This window comes from Typha latifolia, chromosome 2 (genome assembly GCF_019914945.1).
Source record: "Typha latifolia isolate L0001 chromosome 2, TyphaL0001v2, whole genome shotgun sequence".
NCBI classification, from domain to species: Eukaryota; Viridiplantae; Streptophyta; class Magnoliopsida; order Poales; family Typhaceae; genus Typha; species Typha latifolia.
The window spans coordinates 18,277,466-18,303,419 of record NC_133087.1 but is presented as its reverse complement, the minus strand read 5'-3'; the positions used below and the strand labels follow the sequence as shown (position 1 = coordinate 18,303,419).

The 25,954-nt window shown below is 40.9% G+C and overlaps 5 protein-coding genes and 1 non-coding gene across 8 annotated transcripts; 1 reads left to right on the top strand and 5 right to left on the bottom strand.

Moving 5' to 3' along the window:
- The first annotated feature begins 162 nt into the window (after positions 1-162).
- On the top strand, positions 163-1,098 carry LOC140782427 (3'-5' exonuclease-like). Its single transcript, XM_073128980.1, has one exon. It carries the CDS (start codon positions 239-241, stop codon positions 863-865), a length of 627 nt encoding a protein of 208 aa, XP_072985081.1. The 5' UTR covers positions 163-238; the 3' UTR covers positions 866-1,098.
- A 2,114-nt stretch (positions 1,099-3,212) lies between these two features.
- On the bottom strand, positions 3,213-6,411 carry LOC140780969 (WRKY transcription factor 71-like). 2 transcript variants are annotated; one of them, XM_073126704.1, is made up of 4 exons: positions 5,664-6,185; positions 5,400-5,558; positions 4,870-5,304; positions 3,213-3,522 (listed from the first exon to the last, which is right to left on the bottom strand). In XM_073126704.1, exons 1-3 carry the CDS (start codon positions 5,987-5,989, stop codon positions 4,905-4,907), a joined length of 885 nt encoding a protein of 294 aa, XP_072982805.1. In that variant the 5' UTR covers positions 5,990-6,185; the 3' UTR covers positions 3,213-3,522; positions 4,870-4,904. The 2 variants fall into 2 exon arrangements, with proteins under 2 accessions (XP_072982805.1, XP_072982804.1); XM_073126703.1 differs by lacking the exon at positions 3,213-3,522 and having other exon boundaries at positions 4,759-5,304; positions 5,664-6,411.
- A 5,113-nt stretch (positions 6,412-11,524) lies between these two features.
- LOC140780898 (transcription factor bHLH149-like) lies at positions 11,525-13,412 on the bottom strand. Its single transcript, XM_073126603.1, has 2 exons — positions 13,302-13,412; positions 11,525-13,199 (listed from the first exon to the last, which is right to left on the bottom strand). The coding sequence occupies exon 2, from the start codon at positions 13,130-13,132 to the stop codon at positions 12,572-12,574; it is 561 nt and encodes a 186-aa protein (XP_072982704.1). The 5' UTR covers positions 13,133-13,199; positions 13,302-13,412; the 3' UTR covers positions 11,525-12,571.
- Positions 13,413-14,520: 1,108 nt separating this feature from the next.
- Positions 14,521-14,594, bottom strand: TRNAV-UAC (transfer RNA valine (anticodon UAC)). The gene has a single exon. It is a non-coding gene; the product is annotated as a tRNA-Val (tRNA).
- Positions 14,595-14,741: 147 nt separating this feature from the next.
- Positions 14,742-18,825, bottom strand: LOC140782855 (uncharacterized). Of its 2 annotated transcripts, none has more exons than XM_073129683.1 (9): positions 18,453-18,825; positions 16,945-17,472; positions 16,557-16,622; positions 16,293-16,459; positions 16,038-16,188; positions 15,848-15,938; positions 15,380-15,762; positions 15,194-15,298; positions 14,742-15,099 (listed from the first exon to the last, which is right to left on the bottom strand). In XM_073129683.1, the coding sequence occupies exons 1-9, from the start codon at positions 18,585-18,587 to the stop codon at positions 14,821-14,823; spliced, it is 1,905 nt and encodes a 634-aa protein (XP_072985784.1). In that variant the 5' UTR covers positions 18,588-18,825; the 3' UTR covers positions 14,742-14,820. The 2 variants fall into 2 exon arrangements, with proteins under 2 accessions (XP_072985784.1, XP_072985785.1); XM_073129684.1 differs by lacking the exon at positions 18,453-18,825 and adding an exon at positions 17,665-17,986.
- A 1,821-nt stretch (positions 18,826-20,646) lies between these two features.
- On the bottom strand, positions 20,647-24,723 carry LOC140781150 (solute carrier family 40 member 2, chloroplastic-like). Its single transcript, XM_073126972.1, has 13 exons — positions 24,362-24,723; positions 23,799-24,009; positions 23,606-23,669; positions 23,292-23,416; positions 23,135-23,224; positions 22,853-23,032; positions 22,687-22,761; positions 21,997-22,098; positions 21,797-21,914; positions 21,575-21,721; positions 21,349-21,455; positions 21,146-21,259; positions 20,647-21,007 (listed from the first exon to the last, which is right to left on the bottom strand). The coding sequence occupies exons 1-13, from the start codon at positions 24,496-24,498 to the stop codon at positions 20,714-20,716; spliced, it is 1,764 nt and encodes a 587-aa protein (XP_072983073.1). The 5' UTR covers positions 24,499-24,723; the 3' UTR covers positions 20,647-20,713.
- Between the last annotated feature and the right edge of the window lie 1,231 nt (positions 24,724-25,954).

Below are 25,954 nucleotides of genomic sequence, written 5' to 3'. Positions count from 1 at the left end.
TATTATTTTCAAAATGAGAAGAAATATAATTTAGTCTTCAACACCTCAGTCCTGAATCTGAGGCACTGAAGCATTATTACTAAGTTTTCTTTTATTATTAAAATCGTATATTTATTTATAAGTTAGCGCGCTGGTGGAACTTTTCAATACGGCTCTAAACTCATTCTTTCAAATTTAAAAAAGCCCTCCAAAAACCTCCAGCTCTTCTCCCCTCTCCCTCGAAAGGAACGGCGTCAAGATGTCGATCAACGTCGACCAACAAACCGACACCCTCTTTAACGTCAACCTTCACGGCATCCACGACATCCTGACGACCGTCACCTTCACCGGAGCCGACGTGGAGTCCTGGCTCCGCGAGGTCCTCCACGTTCACCGCCGCCACATCCGCAACCTCATCGTCGGTCTCGACTGCGAGTGGCGCCCCAACCGCCGCCCTGGCGAATCCAACCCGGTCGCCATCCTCCAGCTCTGCATCGGTCGTCGGTGCCTCCTCTTCTCTCTCGTCCACGCCGACTCGATCCCCGGTGCGCTCCTCGACTTCCTCGCCGATCCCCAATTCACCTTCGTCGGCGTCGGCATCGAGGGTGACGTCGAGAAGCTACTCCATGATTGGGAGCTCTCCGTGAGTAACGCCATCGATCTCCGTGATCTCGCAGCTGACAAGACCGGGAGACGGGAGATGAAGCAGAAGGGACTCGCCGGGATCGCGGAGGTGGTGATGGGGTTCGTGCCTACGAAGGCGAAGCGGGTGACGATGAGCGACTGGGCACGACAATATCTTACTCTGGAGCAGATTGGGTACGCGTGCGCCGATGCTTTCCTCTCCTTTGAGATCGGTAGGAGGCTCCTCTCTGACCACTTTTGAATATTGAATCTGAAACGATTTTGATAAATCTGGGTGTCGAAAGATCAAGAATTACTAAGATGTTCTGGTAATGGATTCTAGTTAATACTGAATAGCAAGCGTTCTGGATCAACGAAATTGGAAAAAAACGAAGGAAATAATTGAAAGTTTATGCATGTGCATTTTAAACGCTAGATTGTGTAATCGTTTCATTTTGGATCTATGAAATTGGAAAAAGAAAAATTGGAAGTTTATGAATGTGCTTTCTATAGTGTCATGGTTGCATTCTCTACTCTAGTTCTTGTTGTTGAAGTTTATTTGTAATAAATTATTATTCTAGTCTAAGAGTCAAGAAGACTAAGGGACAAATGGAGAAGCCAATGGGTCGGTCTTACATGAAGACATTTCTCTCGATCAAATCCAAACTTATACTGGAATGATAATTTTTTATTATAACCAACGAATATTGGATTCAAACTAATAGCGCATCATCCATATCGACCTCTTATTTAGTTGAAAGAAAAAATGGGCTCTTGAAACTGAATAGGTTTAGTTTTTATAATAAAATACACACAAATACATAATTTATATAGAAGATGCACACAACACAAATGCTATTTTTTACTAATTAGAAAACTAAAAGTTTTTTTTATTCAAATGCTCCGAGATTTTATCACCATAGATTTTCAAGGATTTTGTTAGGTAGATTGTATTGTTGACTTTCCTGGTTTGCAAAGTTGGAATGTTGGATTTAGTTAGCAAATCAATTAATTGGAAAGCTTTTCATAATGAATCATACTAGCAAAAATTATCCATATTGGAGATTAAGGGCTATTTCTATCTAAATTTGAATTTATGAAAAAACTTAGACACGCATAAGTATCTAAATTTTAAGTAATAATTTCAACCATTTGCTTAAGCAAACATACAGAATAAATATTAAAGTGGAAAGCAAGGATAAACATTAAGATTTTTACGTGATTTAAAAAAAAAAAAATTACAAATCCAAACTCGAAAGAAAATCAATTACTAAACTTATAACAGTTACAAAACTAACTTACAAAACAACCCGTCGATCCTCATGACTTTATTTCACTCAATCTTGCTCTCTAAAATCCGTGATTCATTACTTTTCGTGATTTATCTTAAATTATAGTATCTGTTGAGATTGATTATTCGTCTAGATGATCCTTAAGACGAAAGCTTGGTGCGTTGAAGAAGAGATGAACCTTTTTAATGCAAGAACACTGTAACTCAAAGAATTTATTTTCAAAAGTAATCATTAACTTTCCCCGAGGGTTAGGGCATCCCAACCCTTACATATTGTTAACAAGATAAAGTCAAATTTAAGTCAAACATGTAGCTCCAGAAATTGCATATTACGTGGGTGTGTTCGAACGCGGCTCGAGTCCATTCGAACGACTAAAATATTACCTCTGTATGTGTGAACGTTTGAGTCCATGTTCGGATGTTGTGCGAACGCGGTGGCTTGTCTTCTCTAAAACTTAAAATTTTTTAGTTCGAATCCTATCAAAACTTGTAAATATGCTCATGTACACTTAAACTATTTCGTACACATTTGCCAACATTAAAAACCTAACATAATATATACATTAAAATTCATCTAGATCTACTAAAAAATCAATTGAAATTTATTGCTTAATGGTTACAAGTAAAGGATTTTCCAAATTCATACAATTCCTCAATGTTCCAAATAGTGTGTTAACTATTTTGTATATAGTAATTGCTAATTCCTGTAGCTCATTAACGTATTAAGTTTCAGTAGTGTTTTAGGCCTCATGCAACATTTTCTGGGCTTATAACCCATTATCGTATGACTTATTGGTCGAAGAGAGAAAACTCCCATACTCGTTATAAAGTTTGCATGCTCGTTATACTTGCAATCCTACGTGATAACCACGAAGTCATTAGTATCTGGAGAGATGTCTCTTATGCCAAATTTTAAACCCTAAAACCCTAATCCTCTTCCTTCCCGTCATCATGATCTTCGACGACAGGTTCAGCCAGAGCAAATCCAGTGCGCTTACCTAAGTGTTTTCCACCAAGCCAGGTTTACAAAGGGGATGCAGTGGTAAACCATAGTGATATCTACGTGCCATAATATTTACCGTGCTTTAACAGGTTAGTGGAGATGCAAGGATGTCTCTTAATAATGTCATAAGTCCTGTCAATATAAAGAAATGAATTTTCTTTTTGGCAAAATAAACCTCAGATGAAAATTTTGGTCTCGATAAATACAAAAAAAGTTTATTGTAGTTTAGGTGATGCAAAATAAAAGCATAAAGGTGTAAAATGAGTTTTATTTAAATCGATACGTAAATTTAAAATTAAAAAGACGCAAACAATATTAATTTTAAATATAAAGTGATTTCGGATGAAATATATATAACTCATAAAGAATTGTCTTTCAAATATTATCTTAAAAATGGTTAAATTCCTGTATCAAAAACGGAAATATAGGCGATGATAGAGAGAATATCCCCATCTATCTTTATCTGATAGGAACAAACGATGCATCACAGGGTCCATCCATCGTTCGAAGTTGGCTTCAAGTTACAAAAGTTCCACTGTTGCTTCATTACTCATAAACGACAAGCTAATTTGACTTTGAAGATGCAGCAGACTGAGTCATATATCAATATATTCCGTGCACTACACTGCAACAACATTGCCTCGGTTTCAGAGAAGAGAAGAGAAGAGAGAGAGAGAGAGAAAACAAAACCCCACTAACTAGCCATTATCTATATAGTAAACAACTCTTGCAGCGAAACACATTTCGAGTATACTGTGGCTAGATGATATTTCCCAGTCTATATATGCTGCATTACTGCTCTACAAACATCTGAGAGTGCAAAATGCAGACTGCTTGAGAGTGAAGTAATTAAAGGGATGAGAGATTGGTGCAACTTCTATATATACGAGTCACTAACTCCATCTAAATTAATAGAGGAATAACAAAAACCATACCAGAATGTACCATGCAAGAAGAAGAAGAAGAAGAAGAAGAAGAAGAAGAAGAAAAAGGTGGAGGAATAATCTACTGCCCTACGGAGTCAGTTGCACCTACCCAATGGCCCATCACCGTAGTCTGGTTACTGAGATTTTACCTCTCGATGCTAATATCCTGCTGTGGAATACTCTGCGACCTATAAATGGGAACCTCATTTACTCTCTTCCAACATTCCTCGCAAGCAAATACACCACTAGGATAAGGACACCTCTACCGGCCGGTCGGCCCACCCACTTTCTTTTTTCTTTCTCGAAAATAATAACTAGCAAGAACACTAAAATTAAGAAGGAAAAGAAAGAAGTACTACATCGAATGCATGGAGGAGGAAGAACACCAATAAAAGCCTAGGAATTCATTCGTACTCTAGTTGGAGGACACAATAAAAGCCTTCACAACTTCAATTCGATTTCTGTTCCTCTATTGAATGAACCTAAAAGCACGCAAAGAGCAGCAAAAGAAGCAAAGGGGGGATAAAATTGCACCACAAGCTTGTCAAACTTAAACAAAAAGGGCAACTCTTCCATTCATTCATACCCACAACCTATCTACATCAGAAACATCTCTCTCTCTCTCTCTCTCTCTCTCTCTCTCTGAACAAATTCCCAAGCTATGGTTCATTCAAGGGCTAAGGCTGCCATTGTCTTCTGAACCCAACTCCTTTCCCCAGTAACATTCCAAGGGTTCCTTTCAAATTCCCACAAATGGGTCTCCTAGCACTTCCAATACTGCCAACGAAAAAGCTGCAAACTTGCATTCTCCACCCCATCCTCTTGCAACTCCCACGAGCAACCACTCTAAAACCCCTATATGCCCTAATCCCGGTTAATGGTAACCTTCTTTCTCTTATTCCACCCATAAAAATCCAATATTTATGGCAAAGATATAGAAAAATACTGAGAGGATATATAACAGTGAAAGTACATCATCATCAGTGGTAAACCGTGTACATGATCCGAGTCAGTAAGGAGTAAATTAAAGAACCAATCAGACGTACCAAATATAGTAGAGTCGTCGTGGTGTACGTATCTACTACTCTTCCTTCGTCCTTATATCCAACGGGATCACGTCCTGTAACAAACCGTGATCCCGGATCGGAAGATCACTAGCCGTCTGATTGCGGCGTCTATGTTCGCCGAGGACGGTGCTGACCGCACCGGCGTACGCGGGAAGAGTGGCAGGGTACACGTGGCGAGTCTGGTGCGGCGGAGACGGGAGGTAGCTGGCGAAGTAGGATAACTCGATCTGGCGGTGCAACTCCTCGTCGTGTAGCGACGGGAGCGGCTGGGCCTGATGGACGCCACGTGACCCGACAGGGCAGGGGTGCGTGTGCTGACCCTCGTACGTCGTCATGACGATCGTCGGGTCCTCCGACGATCTCTCCACCCGCTTCTTAACGCCGCAAGCTGCGCTGGTGCAGCGGTAGTAGCTCCTGGGAAGACCAAAATGACGATCGTACCCTGGGCCGTTAGAGGAAGCTACTAAAGTAAGGGGGTAGGGGAGTGGCATAAGGGCGTAAATAAGAACCTGGGGAAAGGGCTATTCTTGACAGCCTTTTGTCCGTACTTGCGCCACCTGTAGCCGTCCTCCAGGTGATCGACCTCGCTCTTCGTCTTGAACGCGAAGCGTGGCTCTCTTTGACGCTTTTGCCCCTTCTTCTTCCCCCCCTTCGTCGTCGATGCCGGCCTACACAAGCAACCAAATTTTAATGTCTTAAAAAGTAAGGCACCTAATCGCAAAACATAATCCCATGCTAGCTTCTAAGTCTCTAACTAACAAAAGTACTCCTACTCTTTCTTGGACTTCTCCTGCTCCCGGTCCTCGTTCGCAGCGGAGATCATCGCCGGATCGGCGTCGTTCGCGGCCTCCGTCATCGAAGACGAGTTCGGAGTTGCCGGGAGGTTGCCGGTGTCGGAATACGCCGGCGGCGGAGGCGGGTCGAAGAGGAACTGGGTGAGATCGTGGAATCCGAGCAGCTCGAGGAAGCCGATGGAGCTCTTCTCTGCGGTTGCATCGAAGATCCCGGCGAAGGCGGTTGGGATCTGGATCTGGTCAGGGAAAGGTGATCCGGAGGTCGATGGAACCTCCATCTCTTCTTCTCGTTTCGTCGTCGTCATAGAATCGATCTCATCGGGTGGAAGAAAGACTCGAGCTTAGGGTTAAGGTTTGTAACTCAGTGCAAAAGGTTTAGAGGATAGATAAGAAGGCGACAGAGGAAGCGAGGAAAATAAAAATGGAATGGATTTTTAAAGCAGTGGCTCCGAGAGGAGTGGTTGAGTATAGAGAAGAGCAGAAGAAGGAAAACAAACCCCCCTCCCCTCCCACCAAAAAATAAATAAAGGAAAAAGAAAGAAAGAAAGAGACCGGGATGACCGGCGATCACTGGTGGGGTCGTACGGCAAAAAGGCATTTAATGCGGGCGTCTGTCGCGCGAACATGCTTGCGCGACGATTTCATACTTGGCTCTACGCAGGGTTTTGAGTTTTGACCAACTAACAACACTCAAACGTGTGAACAGCCTCTCTCCACACGTGCCGACGCTACTCCTCCCTTCTATTCTTCTCCTAAATAATATCAGATTCAGGCGCATTGTCGGGTACAACTGCTGGGTCCTACATTTAATCCTCTGGTTAAGTAAAACTTGCTTACTTATCCATAACACTCTAATTAACAAAATAAACGAAATAAAAACAAGGTGCAAGAAGTCGCACGTGTGGTCCCAACGTCTGACACGCAGATCGCATGATGACATAATACCTCCGTCAGCCTTTTCTCTTTCAAACCCCTCCCCTCTCTCTCTCTCTCTCTCTCTCTCTCTCTCTCTCTCTCTCTCTCTCTCTCTCTCTCTCTCTCTCTCTCTCTCTCTCAAAGACGATTAGCAATAGTATTTTTCGTTTAAAAAAATCTATTAAATTAAATTATTGACAATGAACCTAATAAAAATTTACCATTAGTTTGTTTTTTTTGGGGGTGGGTTTGTTTATTAACTGCGAAATAAATAAGGGATCACAAGAATCGAGAAGAAATATTTTCTAGAAGGACAATGGTGCAGAGACGTGTATCCGTCAACCTTCTACCTTTTGACAATTGTAGTTTGGTCAAGGCTTTGTGGCCACTAACCGACGAACGCGTGGCATAGATCGTACCAGGGCAGCTTAGATCCGATAACCGATGGAGATGGGATTAAATTAGTTACTAAAAAAGATTAAAAAAAAAAGTTTACCAATTTAATTTGTACGAAATAGAGGCCCTTTCGTGCAAAATATAATAATAATTTAATTAAGTATCTTGCTTTCATGAGGCGAACTCGCCGCCATACACGGCCCTGGTCGTAGTCGCGCACGTGTACTCCTCCTCTCTGGCTCCATCTCCTCCGTCGCGCCTCTCCTCATCTGACGGCTCTCCGTTTCCTCCTCCGTGGAAGGTTGCTTGCTTCATACGTTCCTCAAATTTCGTGCCATCTAATTAAATATCTTTTGTCCTCGCTATTAAAAAGAAGAAGAAGAAGAAGAAGAAAAAAAAAAAGAATTGAAAAATAGTGGGGTAGATTAGTTGGGACCGGTAGAGTTGAGTACGTTGCTTGGTGCATAAGTTTCTGGGAGCATTAAATGAGAAGCTTTGGTCAAGGTCAAAGTCAAACTGCATATATATAGATTGGTCATGGGTGCAACCAGCAATTTTGACTCTTGTCTATATATCAACAATTCTTTCATGGGTTAAATATATCTTACTTTGTGGATGGAATTAAATTTTATTTATCTTTTTTTTTTTAATTGTTGATGATATATATATATATTTTTTAAAAAAATTGCATATATGAATGTCCTTTAATATGTAGAGATTTTGTATGAAAACATTCTTTGGACCTTTGTGAGATGAACATGGCAACATGGTTTAATACTATGCATCAATTAATAATGTTACCCAATAAATAAAGGGCTGTCGGCAAAGGATAACTTAGTTGATCAAGTGGGGCAGGGTAATTGTTGGGAGGAGTACATTCGATTTGGATTTAAGAGGTTTGGATTGTGGTTTGACTTTGATGGTAATCACCATTTTCTGCTGCAATTAATGTATATTCATAAGCCGCCCACAAAAAAAAAGAAGAGAAAAAAAATAAGAATATCTAGAAACTATTCTTTTTGTGGTAGTTTGTAAAGTAGTTATATAGATTTGGATGGCCCATCATATCATCCGTGCCTTTGAGGAACAAATCATTGGGTTACAATCAATAATTAAATTAACCAATTGTCTTGCTTTGTGACACAAAAATGATGAATATGAAATATATTCGAATGGGCTGGGCCATTAAATATAGGCCCATTGGATCCAACCATCAAAAGCCTACTCTCGTTCATTTTTTGTAATAATTTGTTTTATTTGTTATAAAAATATAAATTTTTATCTCAGATTAACAACTAAACCATCCATAGTATCAAAATTATATCTTATATCACATACTAATTCTATCATCAATTTATTCTTGATTTCTATCTTATCAATCTATTTTATATCAAATTAAATAATATTAACATAATTTCATAAACTAGATCACTTTTTTCTTCTTTATCTTAAAATGCAAATGAATACAAAAATAAGTACCTTATTTTAGATATAAGAAATATGAATACATATTATAGAATTAGCCTTAAAACAGACAACTAAGAAAACAGCGAGAAAAATTAAGGTGCACGCACGAGATACAAATGAATCGGAAACTGCTTGACGACCATACATAAGAAACTAAACGAAAGCAGTCCAATCTCTTCTTCCAAACAAGTAGAATTAACTCACTCATCTGATAACATATCGATCACCATCTTCATCACCTTCACCTGCACTTCTAAGCAAGCAATGTACTCCGCCGCCTCCGACAAGATCCCGCCGGCCCCCGTTGCCTCATCACCCCCGCCGGGCACGAGCCTTCTCAGGGCTCGAACATGCCTCCGGAGACGACTCGCCGGCCTTCTACACCCTTCTACAAGTTCCTGCCTCATTCCCATCCTTGTCGACTTCCTCTTCCTCTTGGTTCCATGCAGCGACTCCGAGGAGGAAGACATCCTTAATGCTTACGCCTACCTTCTTCTCCTCCTCCTCCTCCTTCTTCTTCTCTCTCTCTCTCTCTCTCTATATATATATATAGTAGTAGTAGTAGTAGTAGTAGTAGTAGTAGTAGTAGTAGTACGTGGATATCTAGAGATTCTAGACACACAGTTCAAAACTAATGGAATTATTTGTTTTTGTTTGTTTTAAATGGAGGGTAGGGGGAAAATTTGGGAAGAAGTAATGGTATGGATATTGTTCTCCTAATAGAAAGCACATGGAGTCACATGATTCCTAGAAGAGAGCAATTAACCTACTGCATGCACCCATATCCCTACACCTCCCACTATTCCCCATCCCTTGACACTCTGGATTATTCCCCACTCTCTATCATAAACCCATTGTATACTACGTATAAGGACTTTGATAGCTAGCCCTCTCACAACCCTCTCGATGCATCCAGCTCATGCATTGCGTCTCATGGGTCCACCATGCAAATATATAGTGGTTAGCCACTTGGAGCTAATTGTGATTGTGTCCCCCTTATAGGGGACCCTTAATCCTCAAGGGGTTCGATTAATTAAAAGCAAGGCACGATGGGTTTGGGCGTGTGAGCTTGTCAATGTATGTGGCAACAAAGTAGGAAGCTTAGATCCTAATCTTAGGATATATGTTATATTATTATGTAACGATTAAGATGTGTGTGTGTGTGTGTGTTTTCTGTTGTTGTTTTGTTTCCAATAATTAGATCGAATTGTTTACTTTATAATGATTCCGCGTGTCTGGTGCAATAATCGACAGATAAGAGGAAGTAATTAAGCGATCCTAATGATCGATCTCTAGCTTATACATTCCTTATTTTTAAATTTTTGTTTTTTGTTTATTTCAAGGAGGCAGCTAATCGTCTTAATTAATTATAGGCTATGGATATAATATTTTGTGTCACGATGCTAAAATGTCAAAAAAGTAATGGGCCAAATATGAATGCATGGGCCATTGTTGGTATAGCATCCATGTTTCGAGCTGCCATGGCATGTGCCTCAGGCCTAAATTGAGGTTCCAATTATATTAGGGCGGCTATCTGTTCCAATATATATATATATATATATATATATATATATATATATACATATATTTTTTTTTTCTTTTCAAACCCTAAGCATTAATTTAATTGCCTCTATCATAGTTGTTAGCTTAATTTAGTCTTCATTTCCAACGAAGGGCTAGAAGTTCACATAGACAAAAATGTAAGAGTTTATTATTGGTTTGAAATTACAATATATATATATATATATATATATATATATATATCTTGCTTGGCAGGAAATGAATCCTTTATTCCACTTTTTTTGTGACATTTTCTTTTGGGTCCTCATATTTTCCTTATTTGGATGTTTTGCGAACAAAGGCGGGTTAGAAAAGCTTTGTACTCATTGATTAGGATTTTGGAGGACTATTCTTCTCTCGCTCTCTTTTATATCTATTACTTTTGGTATATAGTTTAATAGTGGTGTTCTCGGACTCTGGCCGAATGTTACTGGCCAACTTTGGCAAGACAAAAAGAAGGGGGCGGGTCCACCGCGTGACTTTTTATTTTTATTTTATTTTTTTAATTTTTGTTGGCCGACTGGTATAAAAGGAGGCTGGCATGTGCAGGATGACGTGGCCACGTGTGTCCTCACATTGTTATCAGTAGAACGCTTGCCACGTCGTCATTAGCTCCCCAACAATGATAGTTAACTTGTGTGTGTTTTTGTTGGGTTGCGTGTGTCGAACGGTTTAACTCTTGGGTTGTTTTGTTGTGTGCTACCTTTTCTACGGTGTTGCCTATCTATATATATATATCCGCTCCTATCTTTAGACATAAATGCTTGCAGTAAGTTTATTTTTATTTGTTTGATACATTGTAACTAATAATTAACCCGTGTCTGAATATTTATCCTGAGAAAAAAGAAAGAAAAAGAGAGTTAACTTGTGACAATTCTAAGGCAGAGATTTCCAAGTTACATTAGAACTAATTGCTCCTTGATGAAGCGGCTAAAATGTTGAGAGAAAATGAAAAGAACGAGAGAGAATAGTTTGATTGATGAGAGGAATGAGACACGAGTTGGATAATGAGAAAGGGCAAAAATATGGAGTGTCTTTGATAAAAAATAAAAAAAAAAAATCCTGGAATGCATTAATCATGCAGCTCTAGCAGTCGGGTTAGGAGGACAATAGGAAAGTGTTCATCTTGGAGTTTTATTTTATTTATTTATTTTCCGCCGTTGTCAAGGAGGACGGAACCTATCGCCGATGGTGTTGCAATGTTGCATGCACCTCTTTCTACTCTCCTCGTCTGGTTTGTGTGGGGGGGCCCTTTGGTGTTATTCTCTTCCTTCATTAGATTCGATGATGGATGACGATGCTCTTTGTAGGTCTCACGTCGCAATCCCATCCCCACGTCCTTCTCTTCTAAGTTGCATAAAAAGAAAGTCCCTCTTAAGTTCTCCATAGATTGGCGTTCACTAATTAAGCCCACGACTAATGTTTGAATGATCCATGTCGTTGTATATTTGCACGTTGAAATTGATGGATGATGCATTGATTTAGCGAACATGCTAGTATAGTTATGTACAAGGACAGATGAGGAATATTATTGATCTCCATACGGTGTTATTAGGCCATGTTCTCCACTCCAACAACCGCACACGGTTTACAGAAACTATAAATTCATCAGAACATTAAGAAAAATGGAGAGAGAGAGAGAGAGAGAGAGAGAGAGAGAGAGAGAGAGAAATAAAATTAAAAATTAAAATAAAAAGGAGTGGAGAGCCACGTCAAAGAAAAATCCAAAGAAAAGGGGTATTCGGGTAATAGGGAGGTGGGCCCCACAAATAATCGACCCACGTGGAGAGCTCATCTGGGTAGCCGGCAAAGGGCGGAGGGGGGGGCCCTCCCTCTCCCAGAACGCCGCGGGCTCAAACCTCACCGAAACAAAGCATTGATGGCGATCACACATGGCTCATGTCACCCACTGCTTCCACTCAGGTGGGTCCGCCCACCCGATTTTATCGATGCCAGCGCCATCACGGCCGTCCGTTCCTGCCATCGTCGGGGCCGGAATCGGATGTATTCAGACACCTCTCCAAAGCCAGCCTGGGCTCTGCCACTCCAGAATTTGTACGTTATGTCTTCTCTCTCTCTCTCTCTCTCTCTCTCTCTCTCTCTCTCAAATTAAACTCTCATCGTCTCCCTAACCCTAACACTAGAGAAAGGAGTTCAAAAGGTCAAAGATTTAGCAACCGGACTATATATGGGCTCTTGAAATCCTTTATTTCTAGTGTTTACTTAACCTCGAAGAATTCAAATTTATTTTAGAGGCCAACTTGGCCATTCCAAGGCGAACTAATTTCTCCTCCGCTAATTTAAGAGAGACTCTAGAGAAAATGACGGGGGGTCTAATTACCAGAATGCCATTGCCGGAGGACGAAGTCATCTAAAATTAAGTAAATACGAGGGAGGAGAAAAAAAGATGAGAGAGAGAGGAGAGAGAGAGAGAGAGAGAGAGAGAGAGAGAGAGAGAGAGAGAGAGAGAAATATACAACGTGGAAAGCAGACCAAGCGGGCAAAAGGCATGTGAGCGAGAAGAAGCTACTGGAATCGCGAGGATGTGGTTAGATCGGGTTGGACGACCCGGGCCGATCCAATGGCGGGCCGCCGCCGCCGCCGACGGCCGAGAGTAGCTCGGCTAGTGAGCTCATGGCTCGCACCTGCATCTCGAGCGCCGATATGTAGTCGGACGCCTCCTCGAGGAGCGTTGGAAAGGAGAGCTTCCGGCCGCCGGGGACGAGCCGGCCGAGTACTTTCGCCTTTCTCTGGACGACGGGCGATCTCTTGCTCGCCGGCCCCGGGGACGACCGGGATACGCCGGATGGCTTCCTTGCCCGCCGCTTCATCGCCTTCAGCTTGATCGATCGACTCGACAGGATCGCTCGGCTCCACCGCGTGCGGCCGCGAGCCGCAACAGCCAGCGCGCGATTTGCGGCGTCGCGAACGGCGCGGCTCAGCGGCGGATCCGCCGGAGCCAGTGAGGCGCCGCGTACGCGCCTAAGGGCTTCGAGGAGCTTCGAGGAGTACGTCTTCTGCTCGCCCTCGTTCCTCCATTTGGACGGCGATAGACGGCTCTCCCCTCTCCGTTTCCCCTTCCTCTCCCCTTCCGGATTAGAAATCGCCATTGGACCCGAACGGGACGATCCGATCCTCCTCCAATAGATTCCGGCGCAAAGATTGGTTCAAAGATCGCTGCGCGAAAATTGCAGGTAATCATCACATAGAACGAAGAATTCAAATCCTAAACAAGAAAAAAATAAAAATAAAAAAAATCTGAGAAGGGAGATCTCGTACCTAAATGCGATGCGATCGCCTCTCGGAATCTCGAAGCAAAGAGAGAAGAAAATAGCTAGAGAGGCGAGAGGAGAAGAGGGAGAGGGGGTTATATAAAGGAGTGGTAACAACTGTTGCGGGAGGACACTTGTCGCCTTCTTAATCCCCAATTAAATGCACGCCATGCCCCTAATGACGTCTTAATGACGACTTTACCTCCCCAATTATATGCGCCTCAAAGTCAAACCCTCGTATTGGTAGCCGCATTAACTAATTCATATTTCCCATTTTGCCCCTGCATCTCATCCATTATCTTGGAAAATTACATTATACGATTTCTATCTATTTGTTGAAAATTATAATTTCTCACTTCTTTTTTTTATTTATAGATATATATATTTTTTAAACCGATTATAATCATTCGACTTTTGCCTGATTTATTTTGTTGCCCTTTTTTTGGCGTGGGTAATCTAAAGATGTATATTTTTATGGGGCCCTCTACCTCATTCCCTTTTTAATGTCAGATTTCATAGGTGAAAATTTCACAACAGTTGAGCCAGTTGTTTAATTTATACATCAAAATTGAAGGACCAACTTATATGTTTGTTTTATAAGCTTATAATCTATAGAAAGTAGCATCAACAGTTAAAAAAGAAGAAGAAGATAAGCTCTATCAATTCTAATTACTATTACGTGCTTTCAGACATAGAAGTGGATAAAGTTGTTGGAATTGCTGCACGAAAGAATAGAAACAAGTATAAGTTGTCACTCATCCAACTGCTCCAGTAGTTATCTTTGTCTTATCCAAATGAATCAATATTATCTAGTTCAGTACTGAAAACTAAAATAGATAACCAAATTATATCCTATTCAAAAAAGTATGCAAGTCTTTCACCAAAATTCATATCTAGCCACATTCTGTTCAACTATTATGTTTAGCTTTTGGCCTCTTCTTCACATATAATGATGGAGAAATTTCCTTCACATCATATAAGAGTGACACCACAAACGAAGTGCAAAGATAAACTCTAAACGACTAATGAGTGTGAATAATAATAATAAGACAAAATGAACAAGATAGTACTAAAAATGATTTAACAGCATACTGGGGAAGTGTATTCGGGTCTGAATTCAGCTCAACCGGTCTAACTTATTATCTCTCACTTCTTTAAAACTTTGAAAATTGTCGGGTAGTTTTGATAAATTTTCATTAAAAAATGAAAAAAATTTATAATCAAAGTGGTGCTGCCCAGGTTCGAACTGGGGACCTTCAGTGTGTAAGACTGACGTGATAACCGACTACACCACAGCACCTAGTTGACTAATGATATTAAGAAATTATATAACTGAAATAGGCATACAATACTTTTGCCAACCGAAAAAACAACAGACAGTTTGAAAAGAACATTTAGCCATGACTACTGCATCAACATGTATATGCAACATTTAAGGAAGAACTCCTAAAGCTAAACTGCTCAAAACTTCTATTCATATTTGTCATACTTGAATTTACAAAAGAAGTTATACAAAAAGGTCCGAATTAGGCTCCAGTGCCTCCTCCTGGCCCTCCCAGTGTCAGCACAACACCCTGGAGGTCACTGCTAAGCCTTTCCCTCTGCGCCTTAACTTGAACCGGGTGCGCATCTAGCATCCGGCGACCACAGTCGGGCAACAGAAAGTTAGTTGGTTGTGGTGCTGACCTGGCATGGATTGACATAGCATGCGGTGGAGTTGGGCGATGCTGGGGAACCGGAACCATGGTTGAGCTTGTTAGATTATGAGAATGGATCACTGGTCTTGGAGCTGCAACCCCTGGTCCCTGGTTATAGAAATGGAAGTGGTGATAAAATATTAGGACAACCAACTTTTCCAGATAAATTCAGTGTGACGAGAGCTTGAGATAGTTTTCTCACTGGAGCAAATAAGACACCTCGGAATATCTGACCATTAACAACAGCAGTCATGAGGAATCCAGAGTCGAAAGCTCCATCCACTGTTCCATGAACGTCGGCACCAATCTGTGTATTGAGAAAAAGATACTGAAACTAAACATTATGAGCAATTAATTTTGTATTAAATTAGGTCTTGAAATTGCATACCAAGGGAGAACAAGTAGGCCGGGGCTGTGGCTTATTTCCTGCAGCTAGAAACTGCACCTCTTGCCTTGGTTGAGGAATGGCACGAAGAAGTTGTTCGGTTTTATTATTCCTTGGGGATTCTGCAGATAAGAAATTCTCTTGAGCAGTCCTTCGAATGCCATTAGTCTGCTCCCTTGGATGATGCAGCTTGAAGTCAACAAATTGTTGAGAGGCTGAAATAGAACCATTAGGAGAGGTTGACAATTTTCGGGCTGTATTCTGCTCTTGATCAGATTGTGAGGGCGAAGAATGCTGCGAAAGGGAAAGAGAATGCTCTTCCTGTTCAGATTCAATCTCCCATACTCTAGCATCACCTGTTTTCCTTCTCTTTGTTTGCGTCTTATCTGAAAAGAGGATAGACTCGGGATCAAGTTTATGAAAGCAACAGTTTGGATGTTGTAGTACATGTCGAGACATAAGCAGACCAACCTAGACCACTCATGATTGAGTTCCTCGGTTCCTTCTCCACTTCACGGCATATCTGACTATGTTCTCCATTCTTTATTACCATACTTTTCTCCTGCAGAATTCACTGCCAATAATTATTTTTGCAACCACATTTTAATTATATTTTGTGCATAGAGATGGTTCCATTTCTCAAAATATTAATCCTCCTCACCAGATTATCACTTCTTAAAAATTTACGTTTTTCTTGGCTCCAATGGGAACCAAAAATTTTGCACATAGAAATGTTGTAACGACCATTAGGATGCTCAGATCCTAATTGCAGGATGAGTAACTCATTTAGAGGCCGTTCATCCTCCCCACAGCTGACAATTCAGGGAAAAAGAAACATAAGATGCACTATTACTAAATTAGATCATTTTCCGAGTTACTAAACATATAGGGAAAAGATAGTTGGATTTGTAATTACCCCCCGTATATGGCTATGTCAGTATTTATGACCAGAGCAGTATGAGAGAACCTTCCTTGAGGTTGCTGGCCACGGATCTCGAGCTGAGTCCATGTACAACTAGCCATATCAAGAACCCAGACATCACTGTAGTATTGTTTATCACCAACTCCACCAATGATGTAAACCTAGAGGACAACAAAAAAGAAGATGCTTCTCAGGAAAAAATGAAATTTCTCTGCCCCCACTCCCCCCATTCAGATCTTTATTAGAACGGGTACTAACCCGAGACCCAATACTGACTGCTGCATGGCCTGCTCTGACTCCAGGAGAGGATCCTTGAACTGCCAACTGCAAGAGGAATAACTTATCATGACCTAGACAATCCCAAGGCATTATTAGTAGCCATGATCACGTAGGTAAACATGAAAGGAGAGTTTCCTACAAGTTAAACAATTTCACCAATGAAGAAAGCAAAGCTTCTAAATATTACTTCATTAAGCACATCCCTACCTTTAATTGTAGAATCAGCATCTAGCAATATCCTAAGCTTTCATTACATATAAGGGTTATTGTTGAGAGAATATATGAATATATATATATATATATATATATATATATATATAGACATGAGAAAAATAATATGTGGTACAAAGAATTAAGTCATTCTCACCCTTGACCAAGTCATAGTATCCACATCAAGCATGTCAACTTCCCCGTGATAACGATTGCCACAGTCCCCACCATAAACAAGAAGCTTGTTGCCAATGGCAATTGCAGTATGACTATCCCTTGGTGCAGGAAGGTCACCCTTCACCTCTGGAGAAGTCCACACCATGTTATTCACGTCTAGTATATGAACATCATTCAAGTAATTTGCTTCCCCTTCTCCACTTCCTCCAAATATTACTAGCTTATCATTACCAACAACTGTTGCACTGTGGCTTTCGCGAGGAGAAGGTGGCATTCCTTTGCATATGGGCTTGCTCCATTCTTTTGTTCTCAAATCTAATATATGGAGATCATTAACCTTCTTCGAACCATTAGTACCTCCAAATACAATCATCTTGTGCCCCACCAGGGCAGTGCTGTGACTATCTCGGGTACCAGGTTTCTGACCTGTGGTAGTGAGGGAGCTCCAAACCATAGTCTCCAGATCAAGAGTGAGTACATCACTAAAATGTAATCCACCACAACAACCCTGTGAAAGAAAGAAATTTTTTTCTAAGCATGCCAACCAAAGTCTTCATGTATAGATGCCGAATTTGAATCTCAGAAAAAATTTCTACAAGCAAGTGCTTAAGAAGCTATTAGAAAATATTATTTTCCATAACATTTAAGCAACAACTCCAGAGAGGTTAAGCAAGTAGAGCACAAAGAGAATAGATATTACCGATAGAGAGAAGTAAATCAGTTTCATACTTTCCCCAAGGATGCGTTCTTATCATTAATAAACTGATGCTAGTAAGATGTGCTTCAAACGCAAGCATGGCCTTGGTTGTTCAACCAAAACGAGCTACATTCCCAGAAGAGAAAGCCTTCGAATCATCTTTCTTCACTCTCCTTCTGATGTTCTTGGAACTTATAATTACTCATTATATTTCCCATGATGACAAACTATTGAAAAGAAAAGCAAAATATGCCTAAATAATTTGCAACACTGATCACAAGAAGAAAGATGAGAAAATAGAAGATCTATACAAAGGATGGGGAGGAAAATAATAAAAGAGGTTTAACAGAACAGGAAGTGGTGTACTCTGATATGTCTCCAAAAATATGTACTGCTGGAGAGTTGCTGATAAACTGGGTCCTAAAGACAATAAAGTGAAAAGCTCTCTGCTTATAACCTAGAGTTATATTCGACTACACTAAGAAAACATCTTAAGCCTAGGAAGATGACAAAAATAGAAAAACTGCAGAGCTATAAGGTTCAAGTAAGAACTAGGATCCAGGGGATAGCTTAACATACATAAGAGTACCATGGCCAAGTTGCTCATAAACATTAAGAATACTAGCAACAAACGAAAATTAAATTGTTCCAAGATACATTTCAAGTCAAACAGAACTTAGTAGCTGAGAGGAGAAAGAGAGAAAAAAAAGGATTTTGACCTAGCCATTAAAGCAGCTTCAATATGTAAGGAAACAAATAACAAACACATGGTGCTCAGCATCATTACTTACCCCAAAAACATAAACAACCCCATCCAAGAAGCAAGCAGAGTGCCCCCATCTCTCAGGAGGGTTGAAGCCCACCACCTTTGGGTAGAGCCACATAGCTTTCCTCCTCTTCACTTCCTCCATCCCCAGTGATCCCATCTCACCACCAAGATCAAGATATCACAAGAAAGCAACAACCCAAGTTTAGATTTTTCTCCCACAAACTCAAATTCTTGAACTCCTCAATGCTGATATGATTGCCCAGAGAGAAAGAAAAGCTCAACAGGACATGAAAGAGGCAAGTGAGATATCAGGTATCAGTGTTTGATAGACAAGAAACGATGGGTCTTTTCATGTCCAAGCTACTGTGCCAACCAACAAGGAACGGATAGATGGTGTAAAAGCACTGTTGGAAATCAAAACAAAAGCAAAAGAAATGACCCCCCAAAGAGAAAAAATAAAATAAAATAAATTAAATACTATCATTCGGCCAAAATCGAAGATATCCCAAAAGAGGTACAAATGCTAAGCTAAAGTTTGGCCTCCGTGGAATGATAAAAAAAGAGAGTCACTGTTACTGTTCTACATGAATCATACTAACATGAAAAAAAGAGTAGAGAGCAAGAAGTATGGGGAAGTGTGCTCATGGGGATGCGTGATGTGTCTCACTTCACAAACCATTCCTGTTATTTAACATCATATAAACTTCTTAATTCCACTTGGTGGATGTGATTCTGAGAGTAATTTGGAGGGCATTGGGCTCTGGGAAGAGTGTAAACTAGGGTTTGGTGGTGTGAGCTTCTCGAGATTGTCGAAATGTGTTCCTCTACTATAAATCCCTTAATCGAGAAAAAAGGGGATCTTTTCCGTGTTAATTTATTATCCTCCAGGCAGCTCGGGTTTAAAAAGCTCTGGTGGGGTTGGGGGGGTGTTTCGGGAACTGAGAAGTGAGAAGTGAGAAGTGAGAAGTGAGAAGTGGTTGCCTCTTTCTTCCAATATCTCGTTCCTATTAGTTTAATAAAAAATTTCTTTCTCCATTCAACGAAAGAGAGATGAAGAGATGAGATGGTAAAGAGAAGAAAGAGGGGGGGTTCTCGTGAGATGCACGGAATTTAATGCCGGTACGTTATGACTACGCCGAAGGCTATTGTGTCATCGGGTGGTGTATATTAGCAATTAGCGGCAGCGTAAGTCACGGGGAACTCAATATGGGAAAAGCGAGAGAACAAAAACCGAGGGGATGTTTGGACTTTGGATGGATGGATGGATGGATGGATGGATGGATGGATGCATCGATTACTTCACCGTTTAGCTTGCTACGTTGTAACTTGGAAAAAAATCTCACCTCGGAATGAACGTATCGACATCTATCCGTCCGTCCAGCTATCAATCAAATTAACTCGCGCATCGAAGAGTTGAACTTGCGAATCGGATTTGGATCTAAGATTTGTTTCGGGTCGGATTTAATGAGGGGGGGAGAGGCGGGGGTTGTGGTCTAATCGGAATGGATCAAATCCTTCCTTGGGTCCCGCTAAGTTTTGAACAACTGTGCATGCACATGTAGGATAGCGACCCCTCACCTCGTACGCGACCTCTCCCGTTGGACCCCACCTTCCACCTCCACCAACCGACCGCATGTTCCTCGCCCCCACACTCTAATCCAACGGTGCACCTCTAACTATATCGAACGGACGGCACGGCTCTGACGGGGGATTTCGAGCCGTCCGATCTTTGCTCCTTTTGGAAACCTTCGAAGCGAATCCGGGAGGCTATTGATTTAGCCGGAAAAGGAGAGGGGTTGACACGACGGACGCTTGGATAGATGGATGGATGGATGGATGGATGTGATGGGGTTGAGGGATTGATGGGGGGAAAAGGAGTGGTGTCACCTCCTGGTTAGTGTAGCGGTGTCCTCCGTGGCGTGTTGTTGGGTGCTGATTGGGTGGCACGTGGGGTGTGAAGAGGTGAGGCAGGAAAAGGGTATAGTTTGGTGTACGTGATGGAGATTTGAGAGGACAATTAAACAGTTGGTCGATAGGACTGGAGTTCTATTCATTTGGTGAGAGGGGAGAACAGAGAATCTCCTAATTTTGATCCATTTTGGTTTAGACAAGGAAGTGGATTTTGGGCCTGTGCTGGGCCCAGTAAGAAAGGAGTAAAGCAGAAGATGGACTTCCTGATATATATCTTATGCAAATATGAATTCAAATTGGAGATCTGAACTGAATAAAGCTTTCTGCTCATCTGCTGAATTGCCAACAAATGATTGTATGTGTATATATGAATCAAAATTGGGGATCAAAGTTGAAGAAAGTTCTCTGCTCATCTGTTGGATTTGCCAACCAATTACAGAACAACCAAGCAGCGGCAACCACGGAGGATACAGATAAAATTGCTAGAACACCAAAGTGTGTGACATCGTTGGCGATTATCGCAACACCCAACATTACAAATTCTGCGAGGCTAGCGAGTGAAAGCTCCGTTGCTCCTATCAGATTGACTTTGGCAACAGGAATCCCAGTTTGAAGAATCTGCAAACCGATCACACTGTATGCCATATGGCCCAACCTTGAGAGTACCTGCAGAGGGGTTAAAAGTCTTAAAACTATGCCTCAAATGATGCTAGTCTAGTGTAGGGAAAGAAACCAGACTGCTTAATCCCGTAGAACATGCATTGGGTGATTGAAATGAAAGAAAGCTTAAAAAAAGATACTTACTATCAGAACAAGAAAGAGAAGTAGAGAAGATTTCCGAGAAACTGGTCCGCTCCAGTAGACGGCAACTGCTGTAGTGAGAAGCAAAGCCTGAGTGATCAATCCGGCTGCTCCTGCCTGGTAAGCAGTCAAAAACGTTGAGAGAATCAATATTTCCAGTATATGCTTGCCAGAACAATTTGATATATGACGGAAAAAAAGAAAACCTTCAAAAGACCATGTTTCTTGACAAGCCTTGCAGATATGAATGTAGCAAGAATACCCATTAGAGCAGATAATCCACTAAATCCACCAACAATAGATGGACTTATGCCTGTCAGCAATATAAGTTATAGATTTAACATCATAAGAAGTAAAGGGACATAAAAGAAACAAGGATTCGAGTATACTAGTTAACTTATAAGCTGACTCTAGCATTGGGATGTAACACACCATGATGCATCAGGAATGTAGTCATTAGAGCCCCAGGAGATAGAGCAATATTAAAACAAAGGAGCACGTATGCCAGGCTAGCAGGAAGAACTGGCTGGTTCTTATACTCTGTCCAGCCTTGTCTGATGGCAGTTAATCCATCTTCCACTGATATACAAGAAGATAGTTAGATACTTGCCATCTTTGGACTGAAATCCACTTTTAGATAATCTGAAAATTTACCTATCTTCCTTGGATCAAGTAGAAAGTTTGATCTCAATGTATTTTCACAAGATTGCTGGAATGTATATCGCTCGAGTACCCCACTGGAGATTTGATTGATTAATTTACCAAGGAAAACCTACAAAATGAACCATAAGTTACGGAACCAACTCAAGCTTAGGTTAGCAAGCTACTGCTACTAATGCACAAAGTATACGTACCATAACAGGAAGTGTGCATATCGATAGTGCGCAAGAAAGCTTTATGCATGTTACTGGATCATACTTTGACAGAAAAATAGCAAAAAGTGATGCACCCGCTGTCTGCAGACATTTAAGAGCATAAGACTATGCAGGAAGCTAAGTATCAACAAAAACTTTGCATTCAATAAAATGTAGAAACGAATAGGTACGAATCCAAGCTTGAAGACTATACAAGAAAAGCGAGAGTTCTCAGTGGCATGTGTCATGTGTGCAGGGAAAAATTCTCTTGTTTTGGGGTTTCATTGGTGTCTATGAGTTCAACAGCTAAAGATCGTGGAAGCTGTAGATCCTTGTTAAGTTTGATTTACTTCTTTTTACAAAAACAAAGTTTGATCACTTCTTGAACAGGATTCATATGGCACAAATATCAATGCTGATAGTCTGATATATTTTCTTGAATAATCTATATGCATAGTTGAGACTGCTTTTGTAGTACTTGTCATCCTTAAACTCACTTTAGCCCTGGAAACTTATAAATCTAGTTTTTTTCTTATATCAATCATAACAGAAATGACATCTCTGAGCATCAAGCTTTTGGCAAAAGGGTGTGGATGAGGGCATTTGTGGAAGGCTGGTGATAAATGAGAAAACCAAAGTACATTAAATTCATGAATATGATTCATCATAGCAAAAAAACAAAAAATCTACCTCACAAAGAAGATCGACCCGGCTAAGCGTAGCATTTGCTTGTGCAAGGGCAATTGGTCTATTAGTTCCTGCTAACTTCACATAGGTCCAGAATCTCGCGTAAGGAAACTCCCGATGAACTTGAAAAGAACTGACACACCAATAAAGGAGTAACCATGTACCTTACCAGCACAACCCAATCACGTTCCATGGTGACCCCTAAAGCTAGGCTTGCTAGCCTGTCAATTGTCGTGGCTATTATGAGTACAACAAACCAAGGTTGCAGAATAAGGGCTGACGCTGAAGTATGGTGTAGAGGACTGAAGGCACATATGATCATCATAGCTGACAACAATTGAGCGGCTGTCTGATAGAATATGGATATGATAAAGACAAAAGAACAAAATAAGAAGTAAAAGAAAACGAGTTGTTTAAAAACAGAGAAATGCCTAAGAAAAAAATTGCATACCTGCACTAAATTCAAATAGTGATATGCGGGAATTCTAGGAAACGAATCCATAAGATTCCCAATCAGTGGGCCTCCAATGAAGATTGCTAGCTGCATGTTATAAGAATTGTGAAAATTCTATGTTCAGGCAAGTACATAACTCCTCTGAATTATATACCTTTGTGAAAAAGCCCACAGCAGCCACTGGCAAGAGACTAGGATGAAGCATTGCAATTGCAGCAGGCCAAGTGAAGTTCCAGAGCTGTTCCGTTAAGTTTCCAGCAAAGCAACTAGCATACAAAACTGATGGAGATCTATTAATAGTCTGAGGATTGTGTCAAGTCAAGTGATCATCCAAGTAATGTGAAAAATATATACCTCTCAGTCAATGCAGCTATACTGAATGCATGCCTATTCTAATATGAGAACGTGCTTCATGATCAGAGACAATTATGGCATAAAGGGAAGGGGGATTTTAGTAGTTGTATCTACCGTATAAGCCAGTGGGGTGAGCTGGAGTAGCTGCCAGAGCATCTTGTTCCTCTTGAGTTAGAACCTGAAAGAAATTATATTGTCGCCCAGATCAAATTCACAGTAATAACAGTGCCAATCAACAGGAAGCAAATGAAGGCAATTATGATTCTCATATCAGCTCTATAGCGATGCATGAGGAACGAGATTATACCGGCAGTATTGTAAGGAGCGCAGTAGTAGATGCCTCCTCTGTTAGCAAACTCAGCTCAGATTGAAGGATATCCGAGGAGAGATGAACAAATGGCATAGAGCATTCAGCTGGATGCTCCGCACAATCTTCCTGGACATCATTCTTTGTCAGCAAGCAATCAGCCTCAATAACATTATTTGGGACCGAACAATTGGAGATGAATTTGCCAGACCTGCAATTGCGAACACCATGAACACGGTAAAATAGAGTTCAATGTACCAGCTTGCATATGTGCTTCAGTGTATCACTTAAATTTACAACTAATTTGGACATCAAAGTGACACAGTGGACTTCAGCCACTATAATTCTTTGAGAACAATCATATATATACATTCGAAGTTTTCATTTTCCACTTACAACATCCAAACTAATCAACTCAACATTCGATTCGTTGCAATGCAGTTAGATTCTTGAAATAACTGAACCCCTTTACAACTCACTTTAGATTCGAGTGCGAGAATAACGGGAAATTCATCCAATTATGAGCATAAAAGCACGATTGAGTGTGAGAAAAAGAGCGGAACCTCCGAGTAGCTGCTCCCGGGGGCTTCGGGAGAGCAAGAAGGATTCGGCGGCGGTGCCGGAGGAGACTCGAAGTTGCAGAAGAGAAGCGGAGGAGAGAAGGAGACGATGGGTGAGACAGAATCTTGGATGCCGCCATTTGAGAGGCTTCTTTTCTATCTCTTCTCTCTCTCTCTCTCTCTCTCTCTGTATCTCCAACGGAGAAAGCGAGAAGAGATAAGGAATAAAAAGAGAGCTTATTTAAGTATATTGGTGATCAAAAGAAGATCCTACGGCTGGTGATGAGTGGATTAAGATGCCATTCACATATAATTCGAGGAGAGGTGAGAGAGATTGCTGTGTCGTAGCGATAGCCACGAGCTTTGCGTGGTTGGAGTATAATCAGGAGTTCCGCTGCCACAGATATAATAATACCAAGATATAATACCAAGGTAGCATCTTTATATGTCGTAGAGCAATTCCAACCTTATCCATTTCTTTTATTCAGAGTTATATAATCTCCAACATTAATTCATAATATTGTACTCGAGATTATTACCGAAATACAGAGGATGCTGGCTTCCTTTGACGACAAGTCTCCACCCTCCAGCGAACAAAGAAGGAACAATAGGCGCCAAGCCAACCACCTATGCGGCTCTAAAAAGTTTCCTCACTAAATAAATTATTGATAATTTCTTGTTTTACCGGAAATGGAAAACGAATGATATATTTAGGTTTTTTTTTTCTTGTTAGATTCGGCTGGTTCACTTCAATTGGTGAGGTAATCTAACTGATCCAACTTGGCATATGCCCATTGGAGGCACACACTTAATGATGTATTAACATATTAGCAACTCAGTGAATAATAGTTGTTGATTCGAGGTCCCGTATATTTTCGCAAACCCTACTAGCGCTTGCTAGGGTTGGGCGCCTTCTCCCCTTCATCCGAGGGTTTTTTTTTCTGCTGATTCCTCCGTTAGTTTTTCCCCTCTCCCCTTTCCTAGTAAGGTGGTTGGGTGGAGAGGAGAGGTTATTATTCTCTTTTTTTTTTTTTTACCTCTTGTCATTTTTCTACTGTCTCTCTCATCTCTTATTGTTTTCATTAAAGATCCCACTCCATCGGTTGCCCCCATTTTTCTTCTATTTCATCTATCTCGACACTTCTATCCTCTCCCTCTTTCCTATTTTTTTTATTTCCTTTTTTCCCCTTTTTTCTCTTATCGTACATGACGCTCTGTCATTATTGTCTCAAATCAAACCGTCAGAGTCACCTCTTCCCCGTCTTCACCTTCCTTTATCCACGAGCATAGTAGCTAGCCCTCTATTGCGTCTTTGCTGCTTATCTAGCCACCTCCTCTTTGTAACTTACCGTTGACTCTAATGCATGCTCCTCCTTTTGCCTTGGTTCCACTACCACCTCCTCTCTACTTCTTTCCCTCACTCTATTTGCTACTGCTCATTGCCATCGCTTTTCGCCATCCGGTTTGCTTCTTTCCTCCTCCATATCCACTCACCTTCCTCCTTCCACTTCAACAAGAGTGAAGACCATGAATTTTTGGTGGTGGCCGGCTTACTTAATTTCTTTTGTTGTGGTTTGTTTTTAGTTTTTAGTTTTT